Raw genomic sequence first — 25,749 nt, forward strand, 5'->3', positions numbered from 1 at the left:
TAGAATACTAGACCTGGTGAAATCAATGAAATTTTAATTGATAACTAAATTTAACATACAATGCATTGTTAATTTCAGTGTAATATTCAAGCACTAGAGAATGATATTAATTTGTAAGGATGTCGAAATGTTAAAAGCTTGAAGTCCAAATTTCCACCCACATCAAAGAAAGATATAAAATGCTTGTGATCATGAAGTAGCTTGTGATTTTCTTTTCATAATTCACAATTGCTTTGAGTTGCTTGTATTTTTAACTATTAATTAAAACACACCACTATTTGGTGAAACTATCACAACATCAGCCTCTTCTTACAACTGTTTTCTCAAGATAATAGTATATAATGAATGTGCTGTTCAGCATCATTATAAAATCAATTTATGTATTTCCTTTTTAATTGCAGATGTATGAGTGCTAAATATGTTGAACTCTGGATTATTGATTGAAACCTTCAAATACCACTTTGTTTAATAATTTATTGGCATTATACATTTTGATATCAACACATCCATGTTGACAGAGAATTGGCCCAACATGTCAAACAATTGTGTTTGTGATGAAAGTTTACTTACTATAAATAAATGAAGCACGTTTCAATTAATTTCCTAAATATAATTCAACATAGAAATGGATTAATTTGAGAGAACTATGATATTTCCACTGATGAAAATACAAACAAAAGTCTAGCTATGTAGTTGAGATATATTTAATTGATTACATTAGAAATCTTATATTGAAAGACCCATATCAAAATGCTTGTAATTTTATGACAATTCAATTTCATGAACAAAAACTAACATTTATTCATTTTGCAAAATATCAAACACGTTTAAAATCAACACATCCAAGTAATTCAGTCACCACATAAGATGTTTTGTATAATTCAGCTCATAAGTACTATGATATCATACATATTTTTATCATTGTAAAATAGTACACATTTTAGTGAAATTAAATCCCTTGATTGAGCACACAAATGCATATATATATATATATATATCCATCTGTAGTATGTTTAACAGATATTCATTATTAACTTTAATCCATTTGTCCAGCCTTCCATTTGCATAAGTAATTTTCCCATTAATTCAACCTCCAGAATTTTACTCATGAAACGAGTGGACACTGTCTGAATCAAATTGCAAAAAAATATAAGGTCCTATTTTTTTCATATTTTTTTTCTGTTATGATTTGTGGTTATTATTCCGATTAGTAGTGAAGAGAATGTCATAACCACAATTTAAAGCATTGATGTTCACTTTTTCTTTTTCTTTTTCTTTTTTAATACTCTCTTTTAGGTGGGGTTGACCCCAGCCCAAACAGGGAGCCACTAAATTAATCATCGCCTATTATTACAAGTGTGGAAAAAGCAACAATAAACAACAAACAAACAACAATAACAAACCCCCCACATGATGTGGGCATCATTACTGGAACCAGAAGCCCAACATTCTACACACTTTGTATGAGTTCGTATATGAGTGAAAGTGGATGCCAGCTCAGCGCTGCCTGACTGGACAGCAGCGAATAAAGCTGCTGAGTTGGAACGCTGATCCATGCCCGCTGGCAACGTAAGCCCCTATGACCGAGCCGCGGGAAAATGTCGCGAGAAGAATGGTATGTGACATTCATCTACTTAGTTTCATCCAAAAGCGATTCTCATTCATCCTTCAGTTTCAGTGAATGGAGGCTCTTCGGCTGAAATCATGGGGGGCTGACCTGACATATGATCTCAGTTTCAAATCTCAAAATGCGAAATTAATGACGGAAAACACTCATACGGTGTTATTATTGGTATAAATTTATTATTACACACAAAAAGTAGTCAAACCTGTTATATATTTCTAATTTCTTCACTTCCCGAATGGAAATGAACGCATCCCTCATCGCTGAGCGCCACGTGAGCATCCTCGCCCCCCCCTTCGCCCACGGAGAGTGTGACGTGGCCGGGCAGCAGCTGGCCGTGGAAAAGCAATACATAATGTCCAGCTGGACCAGGGATGGGGTCACTGGCCCCTCATAATGTGCCACTTGTCGGGTCCAGCTAGCAGGGGGGGCAGGACCCGCATCCCGAGCCGAGGGAGGGGAAGGTCGGTGGGTGTGGCCCTAAGTCGGGCCGTATTAAGTCAAGTCGGGTCAAGCCTAGTGTGAATGAGGCACTTTTCTTTTAATTAATGTTTTACTAATGTTTAATTAAGTAAATTATAGATATAGCATTTCCTTGTTGCTGTTGACTTCGACAAAAAGAAGCTTTTAAAATGGCCAAAATGAAGGCCTAGGGATGTGGGTGAACAAGATTCTAATAACCCCTTCTCCTCCAATGTTCCAAGTCTATTTCGTAATGTGAATTTGTTTGCATTAATTCTCTTAAGAAGGGGAATTAGTATCAACAGAGAATCTCCATATTCCAAGCACGTAAGTACGTATCTTTTGTGTATAAATATAATTTGTTTGATATTTCAATGATTGGTAATCTATCGAATTGCAAAATCAAGCAAACGATTCTTATTCCTTTCTTACTACCAAAGGATAGCAAGTGGCATGAACAAAATTTACAAATTTGCATCAATCTAAATAGGAGTTTAACTCAAAACATGAAGATTTTCTATTGTTTACCATTTAATGAACATAGAAAATGTCCCTCTTGCTATAATAAAACGAGAGAGGGAAAATGTGAATAAAGAAGATAGGAGAAAGAAATTAGGTTAATAAAATAACTTCAACATTATTGTAACTTTTGTAGTGGTTAACAATGAAATTTATTTTATATCATTTGATTGATATAAGTATCATCTCATTCTCTCTGCGAGGCGCTGGCTTTTGTATTCTTTGGTAAATGTGTTTTAAATCCAAGTTCTTATTTTAAAACTTTCAAACAAGATGGAACTTATTAGTATTGTTTTAGATTTATTTGCATTTTTTCAAAAAATGGTCTCATGAATGTTCTTAAGTCATTTGAGCTTAGAACTTTCAACACATGAAACATGTGTTATTGATAAGTTTAATTCATGAAACTTTGTTGTTGTTGGTCTCTTGTTGGTTTTGTGTACATCAAAGGTTTTAAAGATTGAATTAGCTAAGCATTAAAAATGGATAATATGTTTTAACAGCAAACCAACTTGTACTTCAACAAAAACTAAAACAATATTTCTTTTAAATGCCAGAAAATGTAGTTGAAAATGTGGAACATGGTACCAGTGGACTTTTAGTAATTTATTTATTTTTATAGTAAAATCATAAAATTGTGGGTAGTAAATATAATTTCATGAAACATCAAAACTCAAATACTACAAAAACTGTGTGTGTGTGTATGTGTGTGTATATATATATATATATATATATATGGTTTGGTGTAACCATTGGTAATTGGATATTTTCTCATACATTTACTCACTGGTTTATTCATTTATATGTATGTGAGTGTATATATATATATATATATATATTTATGTATTTCAATCCAATAATATAAGCATCTATATCATAGCCAGGACAGGAAGCTCTGGTGGCACTGGTAACCATAATATAACCTTTTTATTGGTGAGTGAATTTCTCCTTTTGTTTCAGACTTCCTTTTTATTCACTTATTTTAAAAGTAAAATGTGTGCATGAAAGTGTGTACATGAGAATAATGAGCAAATGAATAGTATCTTGATATGATATAATTTTATGGTAAGTGGGATGCTCTGAAGCCAAGTAAGTGTTTTGTTGTTGTTGTTGTTGTTGTTTTTGTGTTGGGTTTGTTTTTGTTTTGTTTTTTAGTGCGTGTTACTATTATTTGTGTGACTTGTTGTTGGTTTTAACAACAATAACTGCAGGTGAGCCCACAAGGAGAATCCATTTGGGTCCAGTTAGATTTTGTGAAGAGGTCAAAAGGGTCATAGTAGACAATATAATTCAATAATACAAAGAATTGTAATTAATTGTGATTACTATTTTTCTTTAATATTTTTTAAAAATTTTATTTAACTTTTATGGTCATAGAACGTTGATACTACCAAGTTCAATCAAGCAAAGGATAAGAGTAATAACCAAACCCAAGCTCATCACATTTTTTCAATCACTCTCAAAATAATCCCACGTACCACCACCACATCTTGCCCATACATAAATTATTCGTTTTGATTGATCGTTGAATTGTTTGAATGAATTTTATTTTACTTTTGTTATGGATGGGGTAAACATATTTAAGGAAAAAAAGTTGCATCAATTCATTACTCAATCACTCTTGTAGCAAATCATGTGGTAATGCAACAACTCTTTATTTAAATATTCATTGTTATTATTTAGTATTATTATTATTATGTTCTTTTATCTACACATTATGCAATGGATGTTTGTAGAAGACTTTTATGCAAATTTAAGATATTTGGACATGCAATTTGAGATATTTAGCCAAGTAAAAAATTCTTTAGCTTGCCCACTTGCCTTAATAGCCCATGTGCTCACAAGTAATGAGCCCATGCAAAGATACTTTGTTTTAAAAGCAAGAGCACACTTTGTATGTAATAGAAAAAAAATGAAGCAATGGAATCTTTGTTGGTACTAGAGATTGAGCTAAAGACCTCTTGTTTCATAATACATTCACCTACCTCAATCACTATAATATATGCTTTTTTGATAAAATTAGAAATGTATAGAAAGAAAGATTCTATCCAAACATTACTATTTAGATGGTTGGTTGTGAAAAGACTTTGATGCATATAGTACAACATTTAAGTTTGCTTTTGTTTTATAAAAGGAAGTCTTATGTAATACATCTAAAATTTGTCTTGGCAATAAGATGGGTTTGTTAGTAATGAATAAGAAACTAGTTATCTATTTGATATCATTTCCAATACTTAATATTATTTTATTATATTTCAAAAATATACACAAATCTTGATAAAAATGATTAATATTATTACTGTTTGAAATAAAATATATATAAATTTAAAATTATTATATTTATTATAGATATTATCTATTATATGAAAATAATGCAAATCTAGTAGAGAAGTAATTTATCTAAAGAATTTTCTTTTTAAGTTTTTGAAAATAAATCTAAATTTTTAAAAATAAAATATACTTGTATTGATAAATAATTGTGATTAAGAATTTTATATTAAGTTACTTCTTAATTAAATTAAATTATATATTATTATATTTATATATCTAGTTAAATATAGAGTTTAATTAATTAATTAATTTCTTTAAAAAAATAAAATAAATTTATCATCTACATTAGGTTTTCTAATTTTTTTACAAAATATTTCTTTTAATAAAATATTTTTTAACGAAAATTTGTTTAAATTTATGTTTTAGTCATGCCAAACATATGTAATATAATATGTTGTTATCAGTATAATAGTTCAATTTTACTATTAGTATCTATTACAATATATTTAAATATATATTTCTTTTAATAGAATTATATTTAAATTATAATTAGATATTTGATCCAATAGGTTTAGTATTAATACATTTATAAGTTTAACAACAAATACTTATTTTTGTTTAACCTTATCAATTTTTTTTGATCATTTGTAGATTTATTAATCTCATTGTCTAAAATAAAACCATGTCTAATTGTGCTTCTTTGATACCAAATCAAAAACCCAATTATGCAAGTTGATATATATTTTAGATCAAAGAGTGATTTATTTGTAATCTATGTGAAAACCAATTAAATTCTTTGTATATATATATTTTAATAGTTTTTATTGGACCATTCTAATTCTAATAGTTAAAAAATACATGATATTTATATAAAAAAATAAAAAAATAGTATTTTCATTATATTTGAATTTAATCTTATGATAATTTTTTTGAAACATAATAAAAAGTAAGTCTTTTATAATTATTTAGATGACTTTAGAAAATAGAAAAAAAATATAAGTATGTGAAATTGAATCAATTTTATAATGTCTTTATGAAGAAATGTTAATAAATCCCTTTCAATAGAATTTTAATCTTTATATATTTTTCTATGCAATATATTGCAATATAAACTTCTTCCGTAATTTGTATCTATCTTAAAAACCATCATAGAATTATTCTACAACTTAGACTCTTTGCCCACAAGCCTAATAGTTCTAACAAAACTTTTGCATGGCCTTCTTAAAAGTAAGTATATACAATAGAAAAACTAAGACTATTTTTGGTCTTATCAATGCCCTTCTTTGTATATATTCTTGGTTGAAGTCTCCATTCTTTTATATCCAACAATAACATTCTATTGTCTTCTTGTCTAATAAATGTATTTTTTCTTGGTTGTATATAAGAATATTTTGTATTAAGAAGTATATCTATACTTATGTCTTTGACAAAAATTAATCAACATGTTTATACCTAAAGCTATAAACAATATTAATATTTTTAAATTATTTAATGTTTGATTATATTACAAAGAGTTTATTCATTCATTATAAATTATATTGATATTAAATTTTATTTAAAATTAAAAAAGATTAATGTTGATCTATGAATGTAACTATTTCTTTGGTATATTTTTATGAAATACTTAAAGACACTTCTTTTAAATTTTGTTTATTAGATCAAAGATTTTATTTATTTGTATAAAAACTTTAGATATGATTTGGAGTATTTATTTTTTAGAATTAGTAACATCAACCAATCAATTTATTTATGCTTTCAAGGTATTCACTTTGATAAAAAGAAATAATCTTACTTTATTTTTTATATGAAAGACATAGTTTTTTTTATAGTTTCTAAAAGTCTACTTACAAGCTATCAATTTTTTGTGTGACTTAACCAAAAAGATAAATTGGCTTCCATTTTATTTTAACCTAAAAACTATATTTTTCAAAAATAAAAACATCCAAGTTTTTTTTTTTTATAAAATGCATTATTAACTTTGATGTGAGAATGATAATGCACAAACCATGTGTTGTCAATGTAGGTAGCTATTTTTCTTTGAATATTATATCTTAAATTATCATGGATGCCTTCTAATATTGATTTGATATACACTTGAATGTTTTGCAATTTTATTAGCATTGTAATCACTATTAATATATAGTATCTTCATTTTAAAACTTATTTCATAGATTTATAGCAATACTATCCATCAAAATTTTGAAACATAAAATAATGATTTTATAAAATATAAACATTTTAGATGTATATTGCTCATCACAAGTTCTTTTATATTATGTTAAAACATACATATTTTGTGACAATACAATATATAATCTATTTTTAACGTGATTAAAAGAAGATGAATAGATTTATTGGCTTAGATCAACAATACAATAAAATTCGTAATAGGTGCAAATCAAGTGAATGTGGCTATAAACATGTACATCTAGTAACATTACAACTGCATGATGTCTCATACAATGTATTTCTCGAAAGCATTTTAAATTTCAACATTATTTTGTGGTCAACATCAGAATTATTTTTGTTATTATCATTTCAACTCATTCAATCTTATTGCAGTGGTCAATTTTATATATTTCCAGAAGAACCCTCCAGATTGGAATATATCAAATTTGGCCACAATCCAGGTGTACAAAAATCGTTATTATCATATTTAGACGCTTTTGGTGAAACAAGGTGATATGGTTGCATACAATTATCATCAACAATACATGCATAAGATAATTGGAACAGAATATTTACTCTAATGATCCAAGAGACAGAAGGTTGTGATGTGACCAATACACCTTTGAGTCACATACTCCAATCCTCAAAGGTGAAATTGTAATCATATACGCGAATTAATCATGGGTTTGGCATACAATTCCACTTGAACAGGGAATTTTAGTACGGTGTATCCATCTTTGGATGCATGCGATTGATCTTTTCAGACATTTGTCTCCTGGCACAGGTCGTGCAGTAAGATACTGAGAAACACCACTTAATATCAGCAAAATTAGATGACATTTTAACAGTAGTTTTACATGTGAAATGGACTGAAGCACACAATCAGAATACTTCTGCACAATTAACTCAATTTGAAAAGAAAAATATTCGACTGCAATATTGACCCATCCATATATTCGAAACACAAGGTACTTGGGAAACATGTGAACAGCAGATGAAATCCAATGCCCACTTGTTACTTCAGAGACAACTTCATATAATTCTCTTGTGAGCAGCTTATTTGGAAAAGAGAAATACTAGCTGCAAGAACTAGCCAGTAAAAAAAGCTCTCATCAACTCCATGCAAACACAGAGGAAAAACATGTTCAAGTAGCCAGATTGCATGAGACTCCTTTGATGCTGTAAAATCACTTGATATGAACCGTAGCCAGCGTGTGCCACCACCCACAGGCAATATTGGCTGCACGCCCACCATCATTCATAGTTACTTGCACCGGCAGATCTCTGTTATTGTTGTCACCCAAACCCAACTGCACAAACACATAAACTATCAGTCCCCAAAATCCCTTAGAGAGCCCTGACCTCATCCACGTCCCCATTTTAAGAAAAGACAAGATGTATATTGGGCTTCAAATTGCCAAAAAGACGGAGGAATCCCTCAATATGGAAAAACAGGGTTTATCCTTATAGATACCAACATAGAAGCTTCAACATTTAATGCTCATAATTGGGGATTCATACTCCTAACAATTACACTTTGTTTATAACTTCACTGTATTTATACACAAGACGTAAGTTTCTTTATAAAGTAGGCATTGATATGGAGCGTCTAATGTAGCTGTACATTAAAAGTCAGACAAAATTCTTAGGTTGTAATAATCATACCTGACCATACTTGTTCCAACCCCAAGCGAAAATTTTTCCTGAACCTGAAGATTAGCAAAAGTTACATGTTAATTGGAGGTGCACCAAACATCTCAATCAGGATAATAAATAAATAAATGAAATGAACGATAGAATATTTGCGTAGGCACCTGCCGAAAGATCCAAATTATAAACTATTTATTTTAGTGAATCATGCTGTTCTTATTGTACCCCAAGAAACCAAAAAGAGGTAGAGAATAGGAAGGGTCAGCAGATACCCGTTAAAACTACGCTATGGCGAGCACCACATGCAACTGCCACACACGATTCATCTTCCAAAAGTGGTGCATCGATCAATCGTGGAGACATCTGAAACAATGAAAAAGCTTGTGTGAACATAGAGTATTGAAGAACAACCATGAATCAAATTTGGATACAAACATAAGTTCAAGGTTCCACAAGGAATATCTTGAGACATCTATATTGTTTTTCATGCAGGAGTCATCTGGAGATCCTGATGACTACTTCCTTTTCCAAGCAAACCAACTTCCCCAGAGCCTGCTATACTACTGTTTTCAGGATTTCCATAACCAGGTCGGTTAGAGGCCTAGCGTGCTGTTGATATATAAGACGAATAAGCTCTACAGAAAATAAAATAGTTTGTGTTTTGAATCAAATAAATCCTTTCCAATTCAAAATGAGAAATTTGCAGCCTTAAATGCGGGACATTTATAAGCACGTGATATAAAAATGATTGCTCAAATGGAAAAAAGAAACGCAACCTCTGCAGAGTTTCCACCCACACCAAGTTGACCGAATTGATTGCCGCCAAAAGCATATACATCTCCAATATCAGTAATGCAAAGAGTGTGCCACAAGCCTGCTGCTATCCCTGTGACCTGAAGTCCTCCCATCGCTGAAACAAGACAAGGGCTCAGCTCATCTTCATTACTGCCTTGACCGACCTGCTAACAACAGAAGCGATGCCCAAAAGATTACCCTAACACATTAATGCCTCGTTCATATCACCAAGACTTCTTTGTGTGATAAAAACACATCATTAATATCCTTCAACCACTGACGAAGCAATAAGCTCCCGCAAGTAAGAACGCAAATCTGTTGTGTATCTAAATCCTCAGCATAATCTAATGTTTATAACAAAACACCAATAGCAAGGAAAATATGGCAACAAACCTGACCATATAGACCCCACCCAAAGGTCAACAAAGCTCCAGCATCTGTGGTTGAAAAACCAATTTAAAAACAGAAGTTACAAGTCTTAAAGATACAAATTGAACTTACAAATAACGAGTAAGGCAGAGTTGCTAGTGCACAAAACGTTGCGTAATGCTATGAACACAAGCATGATCAGAACACGCAAATTGGAAGCAACTGCATTCCAGTTAACAATCAGATGCATTCCTGTACAATGTTGCATTGTAGTAAACGGCTCGATTCCTTGAAAATAGAAAAACTGAATGGTGATTATTATTGCAAAACGAATCTTAGGTACGCTAGGATATTTTAGTATGGTAAACTTTTAAAATTGAAACAATATTCTTTTCGAAGAATTTTTTATCTTCAATGTACTTAAAGTTTATCTTCAACCCTTTTGCATGTTGTAATTGCATACTCACCTGTAACGATGGCACTGTGGCGGCCTCCACAAGCGATTGCTTTTATGGAACTCCCAGGAATAGGAGCTCCACTACTACTAATGCCATTCTCTGGTGAATTGAAACACGGAATGAGTTGCGGGGATGATACAATCCGCATGCGGGTGCCCAACCCAAGTTGGCCCTCACCTCCATAACCCCAACCCCAAACGTGACCCACATCTGTTCCCCAGAGAAACAAGAGTTCAGAAATATTCATACATTCCAACCTACATAGTCATAGGCGATCATAGCCCTGTGAAGCTTAAGGAAAATGGTTGGTCAAACACTTGAAACTAAACTCACCTGATAAAGCCAACGTATGACGTCCACCTGCAGCAACTATACTAATCCTGATTCCAGGATCCAAGTTGACCAAACACGGTGGAGCAAAAACATTCTCTTCAGCTGCAGTAGGACTTTCGGGAGATTCTCCATGTTCAAAGCTGACAATTTTTCTTTTCTTGAGAATTTCCTCAGCACCCTTGCTATCAGTGGTTTTGCACGTCAGATTTCGATGGGTTTGTCGGCCACTCTGCTTGCCTGGTAAGGCCCCACTATTACGCAAAGGGGGAGCATGCGAAGATGGTTTAGTGTGAGAAGCACCCGCATTGTTTCTTGGAGACGATTGTAAGCTTGTGCTTGGAGCACATGCAGATGCGTCATCCCCCTGCACTTGTTCACTCTCGTCCGGAGTGGGTTGTATGCTTGGAACGCATTCGCTCCAGCCCCAGGTGAAAACTTCACCACCTCCTGTGCATGTGTACTATATAGGTCAAGTTATTTAGAACGATCGAAAACAATTTACTATTGGCACAGTTGTGGAGATCATGATAATTTTGGAAAAGCCTCGTGTTAACTACTCTTCGCAACTTGAAAAAGACAAGGCTCTGATTAAAACTACTGTATGAAGCTGCTCTCACATAACCAAAATAAAGTTGAAATTATTCGACTGTACATTTCTCTACATGCAAGATTTACGAAGTTAATGTAAAGAAACACGTCTGACAGACGACATTGCTCCACAATAATTCAATGAATAATGAATCAATAAAATAGGAGTAATTACTGCAAGCAATGTCTAGCCATGAGGAAATAGTGTATAATAAGTGCTACTTTAATGGTTATTTGAGGCTTCAAATTAACCAAATTGAAATAACACCCCAAAGGAAATCCAGTTATAATTTCAGATATTACTGCAGTTACCAAGTCATTAAGGTCAAAATTCAAAGTCTCAAATTTGAGACGTCCCCGGTTAACAATACACGCAGACTACCAGAAGGCTCATACGTATCGATCAAAATTAAGCTCAATAACCATCTAGTAGCCCTCTGCAATCTGCCGGAAAAAATATGGAAAGCCATGCTTTGGAAATTACGCAGATCAGTGTCCGTGATAAATACAGGGTTACTGCAATCGAAAGATGAAAGCCCTTCCGAAAGTAAATTTAACCAAAAAAAAATCAAGTACCAGGAGCTCCATTAAACGCAATAACCCCTCCTGTTAACCAAGCATGTATACCAAACACAGCAATATAATATACCCAAACTGGTTGCAGCAGAAATTAAATCAACTCCACTAAGATCCCTCACACGCTAAAAACATGGCTATCACGTCAAATCACTTGCATAGAAACGCTTCTCTATTAATTCAGGCCACACTCGTCTCAAGTGTGTGAGAAATAGTATGATGCGAAATTTGGAGATTACTGATTAAACTATACTACAGCCGATGTACTTGATTCCTCTCGATTATGAATACTATTTACTCTTAAGCCTAGAAGGCATCATCTGTAGCAGCTTCACCCACCGTGCTCATCCTACCGTTCAGAGATACAGGTAATGAGGCAACGCAGTGAGCTGCGTGCAGGAGTTGTTCAAAAGCTTGACAGGTGCTCCAATCTTGGCATAAGCAGACTCATGCCAACTGAGCTGTGCAGAGACAGAATCTCCCACTGCCATACATATTCAAAAATAGACTTAAAATAAGAGCAAGAGAACGAGAGGCTAATCTAGGATCTTAGACCTCCCACAACTGCCTACCCACTTTAGGACCTAATATGCAGCAGACAGGATTTCCGAAACTTTTTCCACGTTCTGCAATGTCTACCCCTGACATATGATATTGCTCTCAGATCATATAATTTGGAAGCCAAAGACGATTGATCAGGACTGGGAAAAGACTTGTGGGAATATTGAAACCGTATCACTGCATTATTTTCATGTTGAATTCAGTGATAGATGAACAAACGCCCGTTTCTCATCGAGTGTGCAGAGTAATCCCGGCTCCACTAAAGAAAAGAGATTAGAATTTCCTTAAACACTAGGCACTTCCGACAAGAAGATCCTGAAGAAATATATCCTTTGAGTATTGAACGTCTGCGATTTACAACAAGCGAGAAAATTCAAGAATATTGCCGTCGTTTTCCTCAGAACCATTCCAACTAGACTTCAATTTCCAGACAGGAAGTGTCGTGTCATTTTTTCCAAATGCCGATAGCCAAGTGAAGGAGGGAAGAGGAGGAAAAATAAGGGAATGAAGCACAGTCATAGTGAGTGTGCTCAACATGGATTCCCGATTGATATAAACTTAATCTTTATGATTACGGTTATCCCAAGCAAGGCAGTGGACATGAGGTCCCAACACAATTGCAAGACGTTTGACGTGAGTCAATCATTCACTGTAGGTAGCAAAGACGAGTAGAAAAAGGAGATACCCGTAACAGCAGCACAGTGTGCCCAACCTCCAGCTGCTTGAACAATAGGGGATTCCGTGGGTAGTGGGTATGGCTCAGGAAGTTCCTGGGCATCCATGAACAACCGCAATGTGAGTTTTCCCCTTCTGATCTCTTATGCTTTCACCACTGTCGCAATAATGCAGTACGTTGCCTCAATATAGTAATCCCTCGCTGATCCACCTTCACTTCTCCTTATGCTGTTTTCAATAGGCAGAGATGTTACAGTAACTGAACTTCAAAGCCACAAACACAATTGCACCACAGACTTCGGCCTAATAGTATTGAGTTTAGTGTACAGCAGATTAGACTTCTTAAATTGTTCCATTGTTGCGCGGTTGGCAGCTGCAGTGAAAGCTGTAACGCAAGAACATTCAGGATGAGCCTGTACACACGGTCGCATATCAAATCACTGGTACTCTCTAGATCCCACTATTCAGCCAAAGTTTTATGCCAACACTTAGCCCGCGTCCTGTGGTTGTATCAACTCAACTGCTGGTGAAGGATGAGCAACATTTACATACCCTAATTCCCTACAGAATCCGGAAGCGGCCAGATCACTGACGAGATAGAGCATCAACTATCCGTCGACCTACACCATCATAAGAATCCACTCCCTAGAGACGCAAGGGGAGTAAAAAAAAGTATACTTGTTGTAAAACTACTCCAACCGAGCACTTACCTGCTGTTTGCCAGATATTAGGTAGCACTGTCCAAGCTCGGTAGTAGAACCCCATGTATTGAGCTTACCCGATTCTGCATGTGTAACCAACAACGAAAATCAAACAGCAATCAAAACCCTGGATCCCTCGTGTGATACGTCATCCCTCATCCCTGGGTCAAAAATATTAACGTGATGCATTTCGTTTCTTCAATCCTATTGATTTGGTTTGGCCAGACTGAGTACCAGAGATGGCTATCCCAAAGCCGCACCCGCCATTGCATACCGTCTTGAGCGGATCATTGAGAGGCGTAACGGGCACCGGTGTAGGCTGCAACAGCGGCGCCCGCTGAGGGGAAGCCGCAGGCAGGTAGCCCCACATGCGCACACTGCATCCCCCGCTTGCCGCTGCATTGTTCCTAGCCTCATCTCTCATTGCAACCCCACTGTCATCTGTATGCGATCCTCTCCGCCTTGTTTCATCTGTGTGTGACCCTCCTCCCTCTCTCCGCCTCCTTCGATCCCCTCCCCAGCAAGCCCACCCACGAACGTATCAACACAACCACCACACCACACCACACCGACACTCTCAGTACTCCTTAACCCCTTCCACCCAATCGCAAAAACCCTGCATCCAGCGCACATAGCCAAATGACACCACTGCACCCACCTCGGCCATTCCACACTCTTTCAACCACAACCAAATGTCACTGGAAATGACAAAAACTCAACACCATTGAATCCAAACACACCAATATAGAATTTTTAGTATTCATGAGATGTACCCAACTGCCCCAACGAAACACATGACCATAGAGTCACGCCATCCAACCAACCAACATCATCTCCGAGGAAGAAAAAAGAAAAAAGAAAAAACTCAATCCATTGGAGAAACACACACACACACACACACACACAACCATCCTAAGGTCCTGATCCACGAAGACAAGCAAGCAAAGGACCATCATCCAATATTGTAAACTCACCGACGTCGAAGCAGCAAAACCCCACAAGGCCACGACCACACCACCACGCATTAACACAACGTCAAGAGATCCACATAGGGCTTGCGAATTGATATGTAATGCTCTCACTTCATCACTCACTCACTCACTCACCCACTCACTCTCTCTCTCTCTCGCCCGCGTTCTTCCCTTCCCTTCGCTTCGCTTCGCTTCCCTTCCACTTACTGACTGCCTGCCTGCCTGACTCAATGACTGACACACAGACAGACTTACTGACTGACTGACTGACTTACTTAGTTACTGCAGCTCCATCCACATCACAAAGCTGTGCCCAAACACGTCCATTAGAAGTGGATGATATTATCTCGCAGTAGCCATCGTTGGGAAGAAGGCCGCAGAGCCTGATTGACAGATGGAGCTCGAGGAGGCTCACCAAACAAGCCAAACCCAGCCAAGCACAACGAAGCCCCGCCCACGGGCAGCCGCTTGGGCAGCCCCCTCCGGGCAGCGCTGGGCTCACGCCTGAGCAGCGGATGGGAGGGGTTTCTCTCCCCGACCCGCGGGATGATTGCCACGGTGGTAGGGGGAATAGTGCACCAAATCATGGCACGTGGCACGTTTCAGCTCCTGCCCAAATGGCGTTCGCGTGGCCACTGGCGTCCCGCCACGTCGGTCGAGAGTCATTACGGGCGCTCTGCTTGCTTCATCACGCTCTTGTGGGGACGAACGGTGGCGGCTTACGTGGCCATGGGGGGCGACTCCATTGGGTCGTAGCGTGTGAGGAAAAGAAATTATATTTTTTTTGATGAAATCTTCTTTAAATGAATAAATATACATAAGTATATGAATGTATATAATTAAGTGAGAGGAATGACCAAATTTTTTACTAATTGACTCACTCGTGAAAAAGAAAAATGACATCTAGATTCATTTCTCCACTATTGGATTTGAAATCAATGAAAATCAACCTTATTCAACATGATTACCATATTCTTCATCAAGGGTGGGTCAATTTAATAAAAGAATGGGTCTATTTAACACTCTTCTAAAAAAAATGACAACTGTATTATGTATGTTTCAAAAGTTACAATACATGATTTTTGATAATAGCAAAACAACATGTGAGAATAAACCGTATCATAATATCCATTGTGAAACAGCAATGTATCTAGGTCAAAAGTTATTTTTTATCTCAATGTTTTACATTTATATTTGAGGATGCAAACCCACAAGAATATTTTTCTACAGTGATTTTCATGTGGTAATATGAATCTGTTGCTAATATAAAAAGAAATTTGTGCTGAATGGGTCATCACCATTTCAATAAAAACACAAAAAGATCGCTTTGTAATCCAGTGAAAACGAGATTTTCAAGGAAATATGCATAATTGGATCTGGTTCAAATATTACACAGTTGTACAATTCTGGAAGATTTTATTTAATGTATTTGATATAAATAGGTGTGTAAACATAGACGTATTCAGAAATACACATTTACAAACATACAGTACACATCGATTGAATATTTATTAACATCTAAATTTGAATATACAGCAAAACAAATAACAAAACTACTCATTTTATAGCTTAAAATCATTCTTCAATTAGTATCAGATCTTTCTAATAATATGAATACTATAAATTAAAGTCCAATATTCATTAGTTTTAAATGGATACATTTATTTTAATGTTATTTAGAAATAAAGAGAATCAAGGTTGAAAATTTCCATTAATCCAATAATTATCAAATCATCTATAAATTAATAATGAACATCATTAATAAGATATAAAAAAGTTGATTGAGCATTTGCAATTTTAAAAGACATTATATAGATTATTTATGTATAACGTAAATTTTAAATTATCTAATTTTTGAATGTATATTCTCTCTTTTTCTCTTTCTTTATATAAATATATATGACTTATTAATATAATACAAAAATATATTCTTTAAATAATATAAAATAGACTACATTAGTTTATTTTATTTTTTATTGTACCTTTTAAAAAGTAGTGAAGTATAAACACAAAAATCTTAAACATATCTTAAAAAATAAATAATCAAAATTAAAACCAAAATCAATTGTTTGGATTAATATTTGGAAATAAGTCAAATTAAAGAGTTTTAAAAAAAAATATATTCCAATACATAGATTTTTTTATTATTTTTATTAGTTTTCTTTTTTTAGATAAGTTTATCATTGTTTTACATGGTAGCATCTGTAAGTTCTCAAATCTATTATGCGTTTACAACTAGAAAGCAATTATTTTAGTGCAATACAAAGATCTTAGTGGTTGTTGTACAATTGGCATTGTGATATTTATTAATTAATTTGAAATCCATTACAAACATATCTAGGTTGTTTAACTTTAGACTTTTTTATTCTTAAATTACTAATTATCAGGATAAATCAAGTATTTTGAGTAAAATTATAAACATGACTTAAGATATTTAAATTGAATAGTTTTTTGGCCAATTAGAGTTGATGTTGGTTGTGTTGACAAACAAAATTAATATATTTGAGGTTTATATTTTCTAATTTATTTTTTATATCTTTAAGACATGTTTATTCTTATCCTTTGTATATGTATGTTTGTATACACATAATTAAGGAAAGAAAAAAACCAATTAACAACATAAAAACATTATTTACCTAAAAGAAGACAATCCATAAAATTTACAGTGATAAAATAATTTCAAGATCAAATAAGAAGAATAATTGTAATCATAAGTAGATAAAAAAGACTTATGATAAGTCAAATGAAACAAATTATTAATTATCTTTAGCTTGCTTTTATGTATTATGTGTAACAAGAAGGAAACAGAAAAGATTTGTGCTAACAATAGAGTCAGTAAATATCCAAAACATGAAATGCTTATATAATAGATCTTTAGATTTCATAATGATTGGTTCTACTAAAAAAGACTTATAGATCCAAGTTTTTTATATATATATATATATATATGTATATATTAATAATGCATTTAATATACATAAAATATCTATATATAACCCATCTTTTTTGTAAAATCCAAAACTTTTCAAGTAATACAATAAAAAGATCAACAACAAAGTGAAATGGATCAATTAAACATGCAACATATTCCAAGAAAATTTGAAAACTATGTCATAAAAGTTCAATAGCAAAACTTATTTCAAATTTAAATTTGTATAAAAAAATATACTATTATTATTATTATTATTATTTGTAGAATGATGTAGAAAACCACAATTCTTATCTCTTGTGCCAAGTTATTCTAAATGTTTTTTTCAAATAACTTATTTAATCTTGTAGAAGGTTTATTTTTCTTAGTTGTTTTTTTAATATACTAAATAATATAACGTGACATACCAAAATTTATAAAAACAGACATTTAAATTGATATTTATTTTAGAAACATTGTAATATTTAAAATAAAAAACTAAGATGTACGTAAATCATGTAATTTTGAATTTTTTTATAATATAAGAAGATATCACACCAAAGTATATGCCAAAAACTTGTAAGATTTTTTTAAATAATGAAGAACATGGATAAGAGTGTGGAAAAATGAAATATAAGATAATTCTTATCATTGTAATTTTGCACAACTAATTATTTCCTAAATTAAAAATATTTACTATTTAAATGCCAAAAAAATAAATAAGAATAATTTATTTTGATATGTATTTTAAAGTAGTATACGTTTGAGAATTTTCAATTTTAGAAGTATCCAACAATTGGTTGCAATCACGCGGATTTTTACTCTTATTTTATTTTCAGAGGAACAAAATATGATGCTAGGAACGAATGTCGTTAATTCAAAACTCGTCCTTCCCACTTTCATCGACTCCACATTCAGTTGTCGAGGTTCACGAAGCTTCCGATGGATATCATTCACCATCGTAACGAACGCTGGGTGACCGGGTATCATTGCAGCGTCATGTTCTTCTTCAATGCTGGCCCTAATACGCTAATCCCTCCACCTCGCAGCTTTCGAGACCTGCGCGGAACCCTGAATAGCTTCCACGCAGCACTGCAGAACGAGAGCTTGGAACCCTTGCAGCACAGCACAAGCCGTGAGTGCTTCTCATTTCCACACGACTCGCTCCGAATAATAGTCCTCACACGGAACTCTGTTTCAGGCGGAATGGCTCAATCAATCCATCCGCTACGCTCGTGTGCATTCATATTTTCGTGGAACCAATCATCATATGGTAATTCAATCTGTACTTCGCCTTGGGATTGCGAGTTTCTGGTCTCTGAGCTACTGTAAAAGTGAATTCTCTGATGTTCTGCACATCAACCCATGCAGAACGTAGCGTTTGTAGTATGGGAAGGTTGAATGTGTGAAATGTAAGATGAATTCTAGCTTATGTTGTATTCGTTGTACCGGTCTGCCACAGAACACATGTGCTTCGCCAATCCTCTCGTGTGATGCAGTCATACATGGCATACGCTTCAGTATCTTAGCGTGCCTGGGAGTTGATGACTTGATATTTGTATATTGTGGAATTTATTTACTTTTTTTTGTTCGCATTTTTAATATTTACCTCTGGAAGTTGACTCTGCAGACAAACATCGATGGAACGACTAGGTATGCAGGTCTAAGAAATGAGGCAGGTGTTTTGTTTAGCCAGGAGAACAAGTTACACTGCCTTTCCTAAATTAACAGAAGCTATTAAATATTGATTCAGCAATTGGATAGTGAAGACAAATCCTGAACTACTGAAGATTACAGAAGTTTTATTGGAATATAGGCTTATAATCACAAAAGTCACTTGAAGGAAACAACTTGTTATGTTTTGGAGGATTTGTAAAGCTTTTGGATCGTTTCAGGGTTCGAAGCATCGGAAATAATGTGAACTACTGAGGAGGGATTTCATAAGGAAGATCACACTGAAAATATCAAGGAAAAGATGAGGAGCCGAATACGAGTGCCTCTTTGAATTATATTATTGCGTAGTGGCTCGATTGATGAAATGCAAAACAGTCTCTCGTCAGCATTCTGGCGGATTTGTTTTCTAGAGTTTTCGGTGTGAGCGTGCTGATTTTTCTTCAATACTTAGGGATCTTTGATGTCGATAAGAAGAATTAACCTCTATGAGACAGACTTACCACACATCGTCCTCCTGATGCTGCCTGAACTCAATTGACATGAACTTGGAAGCGTTGGCAGGCTCTAACTCAGGTTGCTTTTCGGACATAATAGTTGCAGTCAGGGATTGCAAAGGCCGTCTCATGTGTAATCTGGAAGCTCAAGCAACTAATTTGAGGCCTCAAATCGAAGCTGCAGCTCTCCCTCCCTCCCTCTCTCTCTCTGTCTCTGTCCCTGTTCAGGGATCAGAAGTGAATGGATGTTGACGAAAGAAAAATTGAACTGGTAACGATGGTTATTAATTTTAGAAAAGGAGGAAATGAACGTGAAAGGATTCGTTTGAAGGCAATTCGTTGCTCACTCTGGGCACTGCCATACTCCATACTGGTGGCTCTCACCGCTTTTCAGGTCAATCTTCTGCCAACATGCAGGTACTGCAGAAATTGAATCTAGCAATGAGCATGTTGAAACAAGCATGTCAATGTTATCGAAACATGCTGTTATCAAAGGAAATGCAGCAGACAGTTGGTTTTCTTGCATATTATCAGTCATCGGATAACAAAACCACGATGTAAATACTGCATAATTCAACTTACTGAAGCAGTGTCCTGAGAACACGTGCCACGTTCTGTGTGATATAATCATAATACTTTGCACAATGCATTCAACCGACTCCTTCTCATACTCGCGTCCTGCTAAGATTATGTGAACAACTGAACAGGTGTTCGCTTCAGCAACGAAAACGAGCAGTTCTAAGGACACAAATCCAGTGATGAGTCCATGTGCCCAATTGCAACCAATCGGCACGGGAGACGCAATCACAGTCGCGGTAGCGTTGGGAGGAAACAGAGCAACGTGGCACAACAACTCCAATTCCAAGCTCAATGTCCTCTCACCCTGCAGTCCCCATACCTCACCTGTAAGGTCACTCATCTTTAACATTAGTCTACAGTTTCCAGATGCTGCAATGCATCTTACCGAAAGACATCACAATTTTATGAATCGAATTCATAAATTGGAGAGTTGTGTATTTCTTGGCAGGGAATTCCTCTGGGAACTCAAGTGACTGTATTCCGCCCGATTGTTGATCAGCTCAGTCTCTTCCAAATCTATAATCAAACCTTGACATCCGTGGCCACCACAGTGAGCCCTCACCCTCGCACTAATTGTATCATTTGATGAAATTATAATCCGACCCTTGTGCATAGTTTTGTAGATCCAAAACACAGAATACAAGGGTACATCATGCATGGATAAGTATACATTTTCTGTATGCAAACAGAAATTGCAAGATTATGCTCCAACTAAATTTTCAGAATTTTCCCCCCAGCAATGCTTGTTTGTGAAGTAAGAATTGGATGCATGTGCAGTTTTCTGAAGCTGCCAGTCTCTTGGTGTATGCTGGATATAATTCGGCAACTGACAATGGAACCATAGTCTCAGAGCCAAGAACCTTCTCCACTTCTGTTGTCAGTAATCTTCATCTCAATCTCTAATAAACAATCAGGCATAATTACAAAATTTAGCCACATCCTAAATCCTACACCTAGAACTTTTTAGGCATATGACTGCAGTGAGACTATCTCCACCTCTGCTGGAACTAATATCTGGTACTCCCAATCTCTATGTTCTGCATTTTGTGGATCATGTCTAATCATGTGGATTGGAAATCAATATATGAGAAAATAGATGGGCAATCACATGCTCCAATCATAGCAGACTGAGATGACCACTTCTTGGTGTCTAGATCTATTAAACATATCTTCAGTAACCCATTCTTTGTTCTTGCTTGATTCATCATTCAACAACCACTGCAACTGTGCAGCTTTGGCTTCCAGACATCCTGAAAAGGCAGAACCCTAAGGAATTCATGGCCATGTGAATGCAGGGGAAAATAGGAGGATTATTACTGGTTATGGAATTTGAGCAGGGAGTGCTGAAAAATCTCACATGGTATGCCCATCCCTTGCAGACATGATGATAAGCTTTAGGAGCTCCAACTGCAACTACTGTTGGCATTACAAACAGATGAGCCAGATGGTTGAGTGTGAAGATAGTTGCAGCATAGGATGGAACCTAGACACACCTCTGTAAAATTTTTTACAGGCTTGAGATTCAGTCAGTGCTTCCAAATAATTGCACAATTGTCAATGTAATGTGGCATTTGCATGCAATTGTGGATAATTTTTTTAATCTGTTTTGTGTACATCTTGATGATTGAGCAGGAAAGATGATGATTGTAGGGATTGTGGAAATAGCTCTGTGCTCTGTCTTGATAATAATTGTGCAACTCCCATTGCTACTTGTATTTCTCAGAACACAACCAACCCTGCCATTTGTATCACTCGGGTAAGTTGTCCAATCAAGCCTGGTTGTTAGAGGTCTTTTTATGCAATTCTCATGCCACATTAAGATGATTGCTGACTGTGATTACATGCAAAACAAACACTGTCAAGTTTGTTAGTGGGAATCACAACTGGAATAACTGGTGACCATACATAGGATAGTGAAGAAACACAGATGGCTATAATCTGGTATTTGCAGCTGGTTTTGGGTTAATTTAGCTATACTAATTATTACAGTTCATGGGGACACCTTCTCTATCACTTTTTAAGCTGATTGCTAAGCAACTCCCTAAAAATAATGACCTAGAAACTGATCTTCAAATGAAATAGGTTCTTGCCATATGTACACATCAATAACAATTAAATCCATAACTAAATTATGGTTCAATAGAAATACCTCTATAGCTGCCTTTGCATTATTGAGTTGATGCAATCAGCCTGTATGGAATGGATGCCAATCTAATCTGTGATATTCAAATAATTGCAGATCAATGTGGCATATTCTGGTACAGACAAGAACAGTTTGAGTTTCACTTCGTGGATGAGTGTGAAGCAAGTGACTAAATACTCACTCTCTGCTCTCTATTTCAAGGCGGACGAAGCACTCCAGTCAGGCATTCAAGGAATTATTGATCGGGGTAACCAGGTTGGAACTGGTGGACAAGTATGAAAAAATCATACACACCAGTGTCCTGCTAATTGATATGTATCAACTGAGGTAAACCCATCTGAAACTAACATACAAAAGAAGAAAAAGAAAACCCCCTTTAATTTGTAAGTTATTATTGAAGAACATATAGCTAATTTGATGTAACTAACCAACTGCACATTGAAAATTCAGAAGACATTCATTCAAGAAGCCAAAATAAATATATGTTCCTTTGCATCACAACCCCCTTTGAAGGGTTTTCATAAAGGAAACTTTGCAGGTTGAGGGAGCAGCTGCAAGAACCTCCAGCTGGACACATGCAAATGACTTGGCAAATGCATGGCACAGTTCCTCATGATCCATTCCTGCAAAGCTGTACATGTCTTTTTGGAAAAAATGCAACAAAGAAAAGGAAAAAGAAAACAACCACCTATGGACAATCTCCACATTATTTTTTTCCCATCAACACTACATCACATGACACATAACATAAGGCTCCCCCAAACCAAAGGAGCATGGTGTGCATACAATATCTTGATGCTATTCCTGGATGCAGACAAGCAGGTTTCCTGCAGGCAGGAGGAGAAAGGAAGAAAACAATGCAAAAGAACAGGAAAGCTTGTGGCAATACTATACTTACATCTGATTTCAATTAAAAGCATTATTGGCATGATATGGTAAAAAGAAAGTTGAATCATGAATGCAATAGTATTTATACAATTGGAGGCTCATTGTTCACCAAAATAATTTTGATGATGCACGACAGTAGATTTAGACAGCTTATTTCAAAAGCTCTGCAATGAAAAATATGCTTGAATTGGACATATCACATATTTACAGCATTGAACATATAAGTAATAAGAAGAAAACAAGTTACTGATTCAGAAAACACTTTAAAACATGAGCGTTTGTATCTTTATTGAACTTGTACAATATGTGCAATTATCAAGCTTAGGTGGGGGCATTGAGATACTAACATTGCAGCTGAGCATTTTATTTTTCATAATTCAATAATTTAGAATATCAATTTGTGGAATGTGTGTAAGTGAAAACACACAGTGGAAGGTCAAAGAATACATCGATATGAATGTATATATGTATATATATATATATATATATGTCTTGGTTAAAATTGAGTTTATTGTTGCTGAGTTTTCAATCAAGATTGGTTCATCTCCATAAAATTTTCAGTCAAGAAGGTAGTTTGAAGATCAGTAAGCAACATGAAATACGCCTGCGTGACACACACATCAAAGGTGGGAGCATGAAACAATTGGGTGAGCATGAGTAGCAAAGAGAATAGAGTGTTACAACAGTATATAGATTGTGAACGCTCACACACTACCAACAAGTGACATCCAGTTGTTGATTTTACTCAGGGACGTAGCTCAGATGGTAGAGTAGTCTTGCAACGGCCAGGGTGTGGGAATTTGTTAACTGTCCTAGCTCAATTGGTAGAGCGAGATGGTAGAATAGAGCGAGTACAGCGGGAAGAGCGACGGCTAGGATAGATTGTTGATATCGAATTTGCACAGGTTACATCACAGATGGTAGAACCTTTACGCATTTTATATTCTTTAGAAGGATCGATGCATCAGAGGTGTCTCGAACGGACTTGTGGACTCTTTGAGTAGTAGGCCAATTTAGAGCGTCTAGACACTCAACGTCTTCACAACAAGAACCAATGCACCATTACAGATGTATCCACAAAGCCAGTCGATAGGATAGAAAATGGAAAATGCATGGGCAAAACCTTCATTGCAGTCAGTCACTACCATCACATTACTTGGCAAGGGCAATTTCAAAGTTCAATTTTTTGAAGATAAAAGGAGAATCCATGGCCTCTCCAAAACTCACAAATTAGAAAATCAAGACTTCATCTTCACCACACAAACCAAGTTGTCATCCTCACCACATAGAAAGCTCATCCATACTCCAAACTAGAACTTCCAAGATATCCTAAAATATCCTATAACCTCCAAAACTAAAATTTGTAAAATATCTGGATACAAGTAAAAGACCTCTAAAACTATTAGAAAATGAAAGAATTTCTAAACGAGATTTTGTGCCATATATATATATATATATATATATATATACTCAAATAAGAAATATTAGATAGAAGTAAATGTAGGTAGATTTGATATTATCTTATAGAAAAGCTTCTTAGAAGCTTTACAGTCACATATTTGACTTTATACATGTTTGTAGTTGATTAGTAGGTTAGAAACTTGGCCAATAATCTAAGCATGTGTTGCATATGTTGATAGCTTGTGATACAAGCTAATAATGAAGCATGCATATAAGAAACTTGCTTTGCAAGTTAAGACTAGTAATTATTTAAGACATGTATCTTGCAATTTAGACACATATTAGAGGTCTCATAAAATGTCGCTACATAGCTCCTAATTAGATAGTACATATAGAAGCAAGAGTGAAGCCTTCTTCACTCTTCTCAATGCCTTTCTAGTCTTTAGTCTTGTTTTAAGACTTTCTAATCTTCTTATCTTTGGCAATAGCTATTATAGTTTAATATTATACCATCTTTGAATGATTCTTCAATCTTTTTGACTAATACAAGAATGTATTGATCTTTTAGTTCTGTGAGATTTATGTCTTTGACATCCTCAAATAATTACTAGTTGAAATTTTTAATATAGAAGCCTCAAAGAATTACAAGAATAAACTTTTAAGGCTTTAGGCAAGAGTATTACTAAAAATACTATGAACTTCTATCTCCATTAATAGTAATTTAAAATCTACTAGATCTTAAAAATATAAGATATCACCTAAAGCTAAGTGATTTTTGTTCCCAATGCAACCATTAAAAGAGAAGGAACCACTATGTATGTAACAATTCTATTGCCACATCTAAAATGCCACAATTAATTGAGACACAAAACAACATGCTTAGTAAACTCCAACAATCAACTATCAAAACCACTAGACCTAGAAAAATTCATTACAACCA

The 25,749-nt window shown here is 34.9% G+C and overlaps 2 protein-coding genes across 7 annotated transcripts; one reads left to right on the top strand and one right to left on the bottom strand.

The window, feature by feature from the left end:
* Positions 1–8,014: 8,014 nt before the first annotated feature.
* LOC112273399 (uncharacterized) lies at positions 8,015–15,253 on the bottom strand. Its single transcript, XM_090245009.1, has 12 exons — positions 14,998–15,253; positions 13,986–14,254; positions 13,761–13,834; positions 13,378–13,463; positions 13,061–13,145; positions 10,651–11,110; positions 10,327–10,527; positions 9,884–9,927; positions 9,472–9,657; positions 8,968–9,058; positions 8,711–8,754; positions 8,015–8,355 (listed from the first exon to the last, which is right to left on the bottom strand). Exons 2-12 carry the CDS (start codon positions 14,173–14,175, stop codon positions 8,233–8,235), a joined length of 1,584 nt encoding a protein of 527 aa, XP_090101135.1. The 5' UTR covers positions 14,176–14,254; positions 14,998–15,253; the 3' UTR covers positions 8,015–8,232.
* Positions 15,254–18,614: 3,361 nt separating this feature from the next.
* LOC112273096 (uncharacterized) lies at positions 18,615–23,814 on the top strand. Of its 6 annotated transcripts, none has more exons than XM_024501491.3 (10): positions 18,617–18,903; positions 19,249–19,283; positions 19,526–20,192; positions 20,506–20,703; positions 20,826–20,927; positions 21,155–21,253; positions 21,673–21,737; positions 22,010–22,133; positions 22,617–22,847; positions 22,971–23,814. In XM_024501491.3, the coding sequence occupies exons 3-9, from the start codon at positions 20,040–20,042 to the stop codon at positions 22,797–22,799; spliced, it is 924 nt and encodes a 307-aa protein (XP_024357259.1). In that variant the 5' UTR covers positions 18,617–18,903; positions 19,249–19,283; positions 19,526–20,039; the 3' UTR covers positions 22,800–22,847; positions 22,971–23,814. The 6 variants fall into 6 exon arrangements, with proteins under 6 accessions (XP_024357260.1, XP_024357259.1, XP_024357258.1 ...); XM_024501490.3 differs by having other exon boundaries at positions 19,261–19,283; XM_024501492.3 differs by having other exon boundaries at positions 18,615–18,903; positions 19,261–20,215.
* Positions 23,815–25,749: the final 1,935 nt, after the last annotated feature.

Source organism: Physcomitrium patens, chromosome 20, assembly GCF_059467195.1.
Source record: "Physcomitrium patens ecotype Gransden chromosome 20, ASM5946719v1, whole genome shotgun sequence".
In the NCBI taxonomy this organism is placed as follows: domain Eukaryota; kingdom Viridiplantae; phylum Streptophyta; class Bryopsida; order Funariales; family Funariaceae; genus Physcomitrium; species Physcomitrium patens.

Coding starts and splice junctions, on each gene's coding strand:
- LOC112273399 (XM_090245009.1), bottom strand. CDS start 14,175: ATGAGAGATGAGGCTAGGAACAATGCAGCGGCAAGCGGGGGATGCAGT. Junction 9,928..10,326: donor CCACAGTGCCATCGTTACAG/GTGAGTATGCAA, acceptor TTTCAACCACAG/ATGCTGGAGCTTTGTTGACC. Junction 9,658..9,883: donor GGTGGGGTCTATATGGTCAG/GTTTGTTGCCAT, acceptor TTCTGTTGTTAG/CAGGTCGGTCAAGGCAGTAA.
- LOC112273096 (XM_024501491.3), top strand. CDS start 20,040: ATGGATGTTGACGAAAGAAAAATTGAACTGGTAACGATGGTTATTAAT. Junction 20,193..20,505: donor TGGCTCTCACCGCTTTTCAG/GTCAATCTTCTG, acceptor ACAACTGAACAG/GTGTTCGCTTCAGCAACGAA. Junction 20,928..21,154: donor TGACATCCGTGGCCACCACA/GTGAGCCCTCAC, acceptor ATGCATGTGCAG/TTTTCTGAAGCTGCCAGTCT.